This window comes from Budorcas taxicolor, chromosome 2 (genome assembly GCF_023091745.1).
Source record: "Budorcas taxicolor isolate Tak-1 chromosome 2, Takin1.1, whole genome shotgun sequence".
In the NCBI taxonomy this organism is placed as follows: Eukaryota; Metazoa; Chordata; class Mammalia; order Artiodactyla; family Bovidae; genus Budorcas; species Budorcas taxicolor.
Genome location: NC_068911.1, coordinates 174,564,841 through 174,575,820, shown reverse-complemented (window position 1 = coordinate 174,575,820; position 10,980 = coordinate 174,564,841). Strand labels below are relative to the sequence as shown.

The 10,980-nt window shown below is 51.4% G+C and overlaps 1 protein-coding gene across 2 annotated transcripts; it reads left to right on the top strand.

Moving 5' to 3' along the window:
• The first annotated feature begins 6,521 nt into the window (after positions 1-6,521).
• C1QA (complement C1q A chain) lies at positions 6,522-9,501 on the top strand. Of its 2 annotated transcripts, none has more exons than XM_052635745.1 (3): positions 6,522-6,627; positions 7,538-7,707; positions 8,758-9,501. In XM_052635745.1, exons 2-3 carry the CDS (start codon positions 7,545-7,547, stop codon positions 9,327-9,329), a joined length of 735 nt encoding a protein of 244 aa, XP_052491705.1. In that variant the 5' UTR covers positions 6,522-6,627; positions 7,538-7,544; the 3' UTR covers positions 9,330-9,501. The 2 variants fall into 2 exon arrangements, with proteins under 2 accessions (XP_052491705.1, XP_052491704.1); XM_052635744.1 differs by lacking the exon at positions 6,522-6,627 and adding an exon at positions 7,110-7,172.
• The last annotated feature ends 1,479 nt before the right edge of the window (positions 9,502-10,980 follow it).

The following is a 10,980-nucleotide window of genomic DNA, read 5'->3' as shown; positions in this document are numbered from 1 at the left end:
TTGGATGGCATCATTGACTCAATGGACATGAGTTTGAGCAAACTGCAGGAGATAGTGAAGGACAGGGAAGCCTGGCGAGCTGCAGTCCCTGGGGTCGCAAAGAGTCAGACACAACTGAGCGATTGAACAACAAACAAAATCTGGCAACCCTAGGCCCACGAGTCACTGCCTCTCTGAGCCTTAGTTTGTTCATCTTGAAAAATGAGCCTGTGGAGAAGGCAATGGCACCCCACTCCAGGACTCCTGCCTGGAAAATCCCAGGGATGGAGAAGGCTGGTGGGCTGCAGTCCATGGGGTCGCTGAGGGTTGGACACGACTGAGCGACTTCACTTTCACTTTTCAATTTCATGCATTGGAGAAGGAAATGGAACCCACTCCAGTGTCCTTGCCTGGAGAATCCCAGGGGCAGGGGAGCCTGGTGGGGTCACACAGAGTTGGACACGACTGAAGTGACTTAGCGGCAGCAGCAACACTACCCTGTAAGGATACTGTGTAAGTTAAGCAAGACGATATATGAAAAATACTTGGCACAGGGGAGGTAAATTTGTGAAGCTGGCAAATCTTGCCTTCAGAGTCCCCATACCCAACATTTTCATCTCCACCATTCCTCTCTCCCTTCCAGAGTTCCTGTTTTGGATCTGCAGGATTCCAGTGAACATCTTCAGAAAGCCACCTGATGAGGTGGAAATTACCACCTTCTGGCTGTGTGACCTTGGGCGAGTTGCTTACCCTCTCTGAGCTTCATCTGTTAAAGGGTCTTATCATAGTATTACCTCCTTAGGGTTGCAATGATGAAATTAGTATGTAAAACACTAGTGTTAAGTCTAGCAGCAGGGCTCACTAATTAGAGCCCATTAACACCTTGCAAATGCCCTAAGACACACCTTTAATTTTATCGTTTAACAGAACATCCTTTATCCCCAGGGAAAGAATGAGTAAAGGTGGAACTGCAGGCCCAGTGATAGGAAACCGAGGGAGATCGTTTCCACATGGTGACTAGGGGTGAGGATCTAAAGGTGGGGTGGGGAGGAGGCTTTGCCCGGGCCCCTCTGCTTGCATCTGTGTGAACTTCTTGGAAGGTTGCATTAGCAGGCCTTCTGGGTACCACATTCCCTGGATGTGGGATCGAGACATCCCTCAGGACCCAGACGTGGCCTCCACCAGGCAGAGGTGTGTCCTCCTGGCTGGCACTCTCTGTGTTCCAAGCTCGCCCCTAATCCTCCTAATCTTTTTACGTCTCACCTGCCTGCATGCCTGGTGGCTTCCATTAGCGCCTTTCCAGCCGGATCTGCAATCTCCGCGTTGGGAACGTCTCCAAGAGCAGCTCCACCTGGCTCCCGGCAGGCTTGGCTTCTCCCTCCTGGGCAGCCAGGATGCTGGTCTCCAGCTGCAGCCAGCAGTTAGGGGAGCTTGTCTGCTTTTTTGCTTTTTTTCCGGTATTTTTCTTACTCTTCCCCACAAAATTATTTCTGCTGTGTTTGGTCTTCTTTTTACTTCCCCCACCAAACTTCTCAGCTGGTCTCCCTGCATGGGCAGCCCTGAGTAGCAGGTGGAAATTTTGCTAAGTGCCTGCCATGCACCAGATTCAAACAACACTGACCAGAAGCCTCATCCCAGTCCGAGAGGTCAATGTCATCCCCAAACACGGGCATTCTTTCCTGCAAGAGCACACGCAGCAGAAAGAGGGGAGATGCTGAATTTGAATCTGCGCTGCCTCCATCTCCACAACAAATTATTTGTCGTTTTGCGATCCCCTCCGTTTTTCATAAAACAATCCCCCGAAGCTCTTTTATCTGCTGAGAAAGGCAAAGAATAAAGTCCAGGCGGTTTCTGACAGTTCCCTCCCCAATTCCCAAACACTCCCCGCACTGAAGAAAGAAACCCTGATCTTACGGGTGGAGGGAAGGAGAATGGAAGGAGAGATTCTGAAGGCCCCCAGAGGAGGGGAAGGATTTCGCAAGAAAGACAAGATTAAGACAATCTCCATAATAAAGAGCCGGCCAGGAGAAGGAGAAAAAGTGGATCGGGTAGCGAGTCTGGAGGTTTGTGTTTTTGATGGAGAGGGAGGTGCGAGGTAGCAGATGAGAGTGAAGGGGTGTCCGTGTCAGTGCATGTCCCCGTCTTGGGGTTCAGACAGTAACGTGGGGATTTGAACATATCCGTTCACAGGGAGGAGGATTGTACGAGAATGTTCTTAGTTTTTTTCATCATAACCAAAAATTTCCATGAAAAGGAGCGGGGCAACACGAAATGGGCTGCACGCATACCACGAAGTACTACTCAGCAATAAAACCGAGCCGGCATTCAGCGAAAGCGAGGCTGAATCTCACGAGCACGTGAAATGAAAGAAGCCAGACACAAAAGACACCGAGTGATTCTATTTACGTGAAGTTTAAGAACAGGTAGAAGTAACCCGCGGTGAGAGAGGTCGAATCCCTGGGCTCTTTGCAGGTAGAAGGGAATACAGTCGTCCCTTGGTATCTGCAGGGGATTGGTTCCAGGACACCCCTGTATCCCCTTGGAGACCCAAATCCGAGGATGCTCGAGTCTCTTTTATAAAATGGAGTAGCATTTGCATATAACCTACACACATCCTCCTGTATACTTTAAATCCTTTCTAGTTACTTATAATACCTAATACAATGTAAATGATATGTAAATAATTGTAAATACAATGCAAATGGTAGTGAATAGTTGCCTGTGTGTGGCAAATTCAGGTTTTGCTTTTGGGGGAACTCGCTGGAATTCTTTTTCAAATATTTTTGATCCATGGTTGGTGGGCTCTGTGGATGCAGACATTGAGGGCCAATGGTACAAAAAGAGGCACGAGGTAAGTTGCTGGGGTGATGGAAATGTTCTGTGTTTTGACCTGGGTGTGGTAAAGGGTGTCTTCATTTACTTAAAAAGCCATTGAACAGGGGCATTTAAGGTTTGTGCATTTTACTGTGTGTAAATAACACTTCCGTGTTTTTTAAATGCAATACAAGAACTTTAGAGTTAAATTATATACACATTTGGCTATCTGCATTTTGCCTAATAAAATTCAGAGAGAAAGAACTAAAGTGAAAGTGAACTCGCTCAGTCGTGTCCGACTCTTTGCGACCCCGTGGACTGTAGCCCACCAGGCTCCTCCGCCCATGGGATTCTCCAGGCAAGAGTACTGGAGTGAGTTGCCATTTCCTTCTCCAAGAAAAAACTAAAGATACCCATTAAAATACAGCAGGGGTTGCTGTCCATCCCTGCTGCTTCAGACCCTCAAGGAGCCTATTCTGTAGCGTGTACCTGCGGGCCCCAATCCCCCACCTCCAACGCCCCACCCCTAACCCCCCACCCCTCCCCCAACCTCCCACCACCATCTGCCTCAGATCCAGAGCCTCTTGTGATCTAAACACCTCACCACTAAGTACAGCTCCAGTCTTTAAAGATTTAATTTTTTCAAAAGGGGGTATACATTAGCCAACTTATACTCCACTGAAGGACTAGAAACCTGTTCTAATGTCAAAGCTAAAAGTGACCACATAGAACTATCCTGAAACAGTAATAATGGTCTTCAGCATGGTGCTTTCCTAAGAATTTTTTCCAAAGGTGATATTGGCCACTGACAATTATTACTTCATATGCTGATTTTGGAATGCAGCCCTTGAGTGGGAGGTGACGACTCCACCAGGAAGAATCTGAGTAATTTAAAAATTATTTCTCTGATTACCCCCAGACCCTCGACTGCTCTCTGGGATGGGGCTCCTGGATCCCGACCTCACGAGCATGACAAGGGATTTCCTCTCATTCCTCCACTCCCGCTTCCCCTCCAGGACCCTGAGCTCTGGAGAAAATGAAAAAGACACCCTCCTCTTCTGATTGAAGGTGTCCCGGCTGTGACATTCATAGGGCTACTGCTGACCCATTACTTTTCACACTAATGATATGTTCATTATTATCGATGTCTTTCATTTCTTGGGAAGTGTTTATACTCTTGCAACAGCCTGATAAGTGAAATCCTCCAACGCTAGGAAATAAGGCAAATAGATAACTGGTGTCCTTTCAAAGTCAAATTAGAGTCATGTCTAACAAGCCCTCCTAAGGGTCACCTGACACTCCAGGGGAATGTCACTTTGCTTGACTTATTATTTACTATTGATTAGGGCCCAGGCTCTGTAAAGATAGCTGTTAGCTGGTAGAAAACTGATAAGTTGCCAATTATTTTTGTCTGGTAGAGATGCAAATGATTTCTTTCCAGTAGAGTAGATAACACCAACATGATGATTTTATTGCCCTAAAGAGCATTAACCAGTTTTGTAACTACCTTCGCAACCTATGAATATTCCAGAATTCTTGGGTTTTTTTTTTTTGTTGTTATTGTTATTTTCACTGAATCTCTCTCACCCTAATGAGGTATATATAATTTTTTTTCTCACATCCTTCATTGAACAAGCTTTGTTCCTTCGTTTATAAACTGCAAAAGAAAACTAACACATGCTCCCTATGTATTTCTTTTTAAAAAATATTTATGTATTTATTTGGCTGCATTGGGCCTTAGTTGCAGCCCTTGGGATCTTTGATCTCAGTTGCGGCAGGTGGGATCTAGTTCCCTGACCGCCGTGGAACCCAGGCCCCCTGCATGGGGAGCACAGGATCTCAGCCACTGCGCTGCCAGGGGAGCCCCTCACTGTATATTTCTACGTGAATTGTGCATTTAATATTTTGAAAGTTGTACTCTGAGAAGCCTTTCATAGTATTTGTTTTTTCCTCATGCCAACTCTGTCATTTTCTATATGATCTTGGGGAAGTCTTTCTGTTTCTGATCTTCAGTTTCTTCATCTGTAAAATGGGAGCAATCAGGCCAATCGTTCTGGCTCTGACGCAGTATTTCTAACTCCTCTTGCAGGGGAGCAAGACTGACACAATGCAATCAAAGAAGACGATGCTGGAAGGCATGTTACAGACCAGCCTCCCTGCTTTCTCCCTCATCTTCTCCTTCTTCTTGAGAAAGGGAGGTTCAGAGAGGTTAGGCAACTTGCCCAAGGTCACACAGATATTATTTATAATGATGGCTTATTTTAATGTGGTATTTGACAGTATAAACTTCCTTGTGTGTGTGCATGCATGCTAAGTCACTTCGGTCATGTCCAACTCATTGCGATCCTATGGACTGCAGCCTGCCAGTCTCCACTGTCCATGGGATTCTTCAGGCAAGAATACTGGAGTAGGTTGCCATGCCCAACTCAAGGGGATCTTCCTGACCCAGGGATCAAACCCTCATCTCTTACGTCTCCTACGTTGGTTGGTGGGTTCTTTACCACTAGCACCACCTGGGAAACCCAAACTTCCTTATGTATTCATATAATCCCTTGGCAACCCCCCAAAGGGACTGTATCATCCCTATTTTACAGGTAAAGAAACTCGAGGTCCAGAGAAGTGATGTGGCTTACGCAAGCTCAGAGAGAGGCACTAGCTCCCCTGAACCCCTGAATCCTGAGGAGCAGGAAAGGGGCTGGCGGTGGGAGCTCTGGGCCCCTACCCTTAAAGAGCATCCCCACCTGTACTTGCTGAGTGACATCATCTGTCACACAAGATTGCAAGGAAAAGGGAGCCCCAAAGGCTTGGAAACCCTGGTCCTAGACTGTCTTCGCCTGCCCAGGTGCAACAACCCTCCCCCTCCTCCTCCTCCTCGCCCTCTCCCCCTCCCTCTGGAAAAGGAAAGAAAGCAACGACAATGAAAAAGCACGGCCACGGGAAGAAGCAGAAAGATGCGGCGGCCAGCCCAGGCCTGAACACGCTGGCCTCCGCTCTGGGGGAGACAGAAGCACGATCTAAAGAAAGGCGTTCTTGGGCTGGCAGCGACAAAGGGAGCTGGGCTGACAGGCAGTGAGCCCCCCGTCGGTGACCGCGAGCAAGGCTGGGAGATTCCTCCAGATGGTGACAGCAGTTCTCTGGATGGGCGTTTATTACTGATTTTTATTTTTTGATTTTTAAATGTTGATGGACGCTGATTATTAAGTGTCCAGTGTTTTGTATGTGTATTACATCACTAAACCTTTATACTGTTCAGCAAAGTAGAATCTGTTGCTTCCAACTTATGAACGACAACCAAAAAAATGACTGAGGCCCCAGGAAGCTAAGTACAGTTCCAGGGACATGCAGCGAGGAAGTGGCAGTCTAGAAAGCTGATGACCGAGCCTCTCACCACTGCGTCACTCTCCTTGTTTCTCTGTGCTTTTCTGTATTTCCAAGCTTTTGGCAATGAACACGGGCTGCTTCCGTGATCGTGAAAAAGTCTTACAAGTCACTGATTTGAGAGAAGGTTCCTTCTACCCCGCTGCTCTGTGCCTCCAGGAGTCCACTGCCCCGCCCAGGGACCCCTCCTCCGCCCCCATCCCGGCAGCCTCCAGCCTCGCTGTCCCTGCGCTTGCGCCAGCTGTGGCTGGGGTAGGATGTCCCATGTTCCAGTTTTGCTGAGGTCTGCTCAAAATGTCCCTTGCTGGCCTCTGGCCCCCAGGGTGGTTCCAGGGAAGGAGAAGAAGTGGGAAGGGATGTGAAACTTGGCCCCAGGCCAGCACCGCCCTGCTGGGTGTCCCACGGGGTCCCTGCGTGAAGGACCAGAGTATCCAGTGCGTTGAAGATTGGACGCAGGTGAGGCCACCACTGGGTGGGGAAGGCATCTGTGACATTTAATGAGCCAGGGGAGGTGGCCCAGGAGACTGGACTGGGCAGGGAGGGAGGGAGAGTGCTGCTAGCTGGTTCTGTGCCAGGACAGGGCTGGAGGGCAGTGATCTAGGACCCAGAACAAGTAAATGGGGGGACCTTAACGCCAGAGGCTTGGAGGGAGTCGGAGAGGTAGCCACAGAGCCATCAGCTCTCACCAGAATTCCTGGATCCTGGCCCCCCACCAAAACACGAGAGGCTGGGGAAAGGCTGGGGTGTCAGAGCCCAACAGAGGGGTCCCTCAGAGGGGGCCAGCAGGGGACAGTCGGCTGTCTGTCCTCCAGTGGGTGCTAAGAGGGACCACGTGTGGGGGGGAGGGAGCAGAGGGGTGCCTCAGGTGTTGGTGAATTCCGGTGTGGATGTACACCTCTGCCATCTGGGCAAGAGAGTGTTCATTAAACAGGGAGCGGGCGCTAAACAGATATTTATTCAAAGGAACCAATCCCCTGTAGGGAGTATATGACTGTGTCCAGGTAAGTGAGGGAGGGAGTGTGTCCATCGGCCTGTCCAGGGGTGTGTGGTGGGCTTTTACGTTTGCTTATTGTGTTGTGTAGGTGTGTGAAGGCTGAAAGCTGTGTTCGTGTGTCTGTGTAACCCTATGGGTATGTTCGGTTGTGTGTGTCAATCTGTGTGAGTCTGTGGTTCTGTGTGTATGCTGGGGGGTCCTTGGAGCTGGGTGGAGGGTGGACTTCAAAGGCCCTGGGTGGGGTATGAGTGCAACAGTCAGGGACATATACAGATGTCACGGTGGGGGGGCGTGGCGAGGTTCAAGGTGTGAGTTGGGTGTGCACGAGTGTGTGACGTCCAGCCCGTCCAGGCCCTGCCCTTGTCTCCACAGTGGGACCATGGAAGCCCCCCGGGGCTGGCTGGTGATCAGCGTGCTGGCCATCTCCCTGGCCTCCTCTGTGACCCAGGACGTGTGCCGAGCCCCGGATGGGATTAACGGGAACGCAGGAATACCTGGCCGACCCGGACGGCCGGGCCTCAAGGGGGAGCAAGGGGAGCCGGGTAAGCCCTCCCACAGGACCCCAGTCCCGCATCCCTGGGCCGGGGCTGGCCTTCTGGAGGTGGTGGCTCAGGGTGGCGGTGAGAAACAGAGGAGTCTCCCTGGGCCCCCACATGAAGCCCCTCCAGTCTGTGCTTGGTCCCAGGGCCTAGCCTTCTCCCAAGGTCATGTACACAGGCCTCCAGGGCCTCTCTGTATCCCCCTTAACTGCCACATCCTCTTTCTTTGGCCTTGCTGTCCCCCTCTGGAGAGTAGGCCACTTCAAGCAAGGCCTACGAAAGGTCCTCAAGCTGTGCCCAGCCTCAGTCTTTGTTCAATCACCAGAAAGACGAATGCCCTAGTCTCTAAATTTGAGAGCCCTTGTCTTGCTGTGTGACCTCGAGTGAGTTACTCACCCTCTCTGAGCCTCAGTTGCCTCATCTGTAAAAGGGAGAAAGATCCCACCTAGCATGTGGAGAGGGATCAATCCATAACAACTATCCTTTTTGCCTCCAGCTTCCCTGCATGTCTCTCCCTGCTTCCCCCTTCCCTGCCCCCTCAAGCTTCAGAAACTCTCATATTCTAGAAAAAAGGCCAAGGGTGAAGGAAAAGGGAGGAGGGCAAGACCAGAGCTGGAAAAGATGGTCTCATGTAATCACCCCGAGGCTCCCAGTCCATAGACCACCAGAAAGATCTGCCTAGGCATTTGCAGATCTGCACCCGGGCATCCTACAGGCAGTCCCTGAATCGGAAGAAGTCGGGGTCAATGGCCTGGTGGGGAACTGGGAGTGCCCAGCTGTGGGCAGGAGTGCAGTGAAGCCAGGGGACTGCCTTTTCCCAGAACCTGATCCTTCCCCAAGTGTCTGTTCAATTTCTCTTCATTTTATAGACAAACAAGCTGGGGCTCAGAGAGGTCGAGACGCTTGTCCGAGGTCACACAGAACCAGTCAGAATCAATCAGGCCCAGACACTCCCCTACCCTCTTATCCCGCAGCTCTCTGGGTCCCCAGCCACCTCCCTGAGGTCTGGAGGCTACCAGACTCTCACTCCCAACCTGACCTGTCTCCCCACAGGGGCCCCTGCCATCCAGACAGGCATCCGCGGCCTTAAAGGAGACCAGGGCGACCCTGGACCCCCTGGAAATCCAGGCAGAATGGGCTACCCAGGACCCTCTGGTCCCATGGGGCCCCCTGGCCTCCCGGGGCTGAAGGGCACCAAAGGCACCCCCGGAAACATCAAGGACCAACCGCGGCCAGCCTTCTCGGCCGTGAGACCGAACCCTCTGACGAGAGACAACGTGGTCGTCTTCGGAGAGGTCATCACCAACCAGGAGAACGTGTACCAGAGCAACACGGGCAGGTTCCGCTGCTCTGTCCCAGGCTACTACTATTTCACCTTCCAGGTGGTGTCCCAGTGGGACATCTGCCTGTCCATCAGGTCCTCTCGGAGGGACCAGATCCAGCCCTTGGGCTTCTGTGACTTCAACAGCAAGGGACTCTTGCAGGTGGTGTCTGGGAGCACGGTACTGCATCTCCAGCGGGGAGACCAGGTCTGGATTGAAAAAGATGTCAGTAAGGGCCGCATTTACCACGGCCAAGAGGCCGATAGCATCTTCAGCGGCTTCCTCATCTTCCCATCTGCTTGAGCAGGGAAGACCCCCCCCCGCCCCCCAGTCCCCACCGTGGCCTCTGCATCCTGGCCCACTCACTCCACCTCTCTGGCCATCTCTGCTCTGCCCCATCAAGTGGGGGTTCTGTTGCTTTAGCTGCCTGAATGGAGATCATGTCTTGGAACTCTTCCTGGAATAAATATCTGAATCCACCTGTGCTGAGCCTGAAATTCACTGGTTACCTCGGGCATTGGGAGGGAGGCTGAAGAATGACAACAGTTACTTAAGTGCTTACAAGGCAGGCCCATATTTAGCATTTTACAGCGTGTATTTAGGAGGTCCTGGGAGCCCCATCAGCCTGGGCTCGAATCCTGGGCCACCATTTGCTTAAATCCAGTTATGTTCATTTTACGTTGCTTTGGTGAATCTGTTTCCTGATCTGCAAAGTGGGAATACTGACGGCGCCCACCTCAATGCATTGTTGAAGTGAAGTGAAGTGAAGCCGCTCAGTCGTGTCAGACTCTGCGACCCCATGGACTGCAGCCTACCAGGCTCCTCCATCCGTGGGATTTTCCAGGCAAAAGGACTGGAGTGGGGTGCCATCTCCTTCTCCAGGGGATCTTTCCAACCCTGAGATCGAACCCAGGTCTCCAGCATTGCGGGCAGACGCTTTACCGTCTAAGCCACCAGGGAAGTGTTGTTGGGAAGATTAAATGACCTGATCCATGAAAACTGCAGAGGAGTTCCTGGTGCATTAATAAGGGGCTTCCCAGGTGGCTCAGACTGTAAAGAATGTGCCTGCAATGTGGGAGACCTGGGTTCGATCCCTGGGTTGGGAAGATCCCCTGGAGGAGGGCATGGCAGCCCACTCCAGTATTCTTGCCTGGAGCATCTCATGGACAGAGGAGCCTGGCGGGCTACAGTCCATGGGGTCGCAAAGAGTCAGACATGACTGAGCGACTGAGCCCACACACATACATTTTAGCCTTAATTGTATTTTGTTTAGTCTTTACAGTTGAACTCTGAGTGGGTATTATGATTGACCCCCTTTTATAGATAATGAAACTGAGTAAGTGTTAATGAAAATTTACAGCCCAAGGTTAGCATGTAAGGCGGGGAAGGACATGGCAACCTGCTCCAATATTCTTGCCTGGAGAATCCTGTGGACAGAGGAGCCTGGTGGGCTGCTGTCCATGGGGTCACACAGCGTCAGACACAACTGAAGTGACTTAGCATGCATGCATGAATTGGAGAAGGAAATGGCAACCCACTCCAGTGTTCTTGCCTGGAGAATCCCAGGGATGGAGAAGCCTGGTGGGCCGCCATCTGTGAGGTCGCACAGTCAGACACGACTGAAGCAGCTTAGCAGCAGCAGCAGCAGCATGTAAGGGGAGAGGGTAGGTTGCCCCCAGGTCCTGCTGATGCCCAAACATGCGCGTTTACCTGCTCTCCTCGCCAGCCTCCACAGGCACACGCCTGACACATGGCTTCCAAGGCTGAACCAGAAAGGCAGGGGCTCAGAGACAGGGAGCACCTGATCCAAGGGCATCCAAAAGTCCTCTCTGCCAGGTGTCCTGAGTCCAGCTCTGGACTTCTACCCCAGCAGGCGTGGAGGCTGGGCATGCATCCCGTTTGCACTGGGGCCTTGGAGGGTCTGGAATGTTCCTGGCCCATTCCCAGAGCCCCA

What these genes read in the sequence shown, in the direction of transcription:
- C1QA (XM_052635744.1), top strand. An exon ending in GGGGGAGCAAGGGGAGCCGG is followed by an intron (nt 7,708 to 8,757) that starts GTAAGCCCTCCC and finishes GTCTCCCCACAG; the next exon opens with GGGCCCCTGCCATCCAGACA.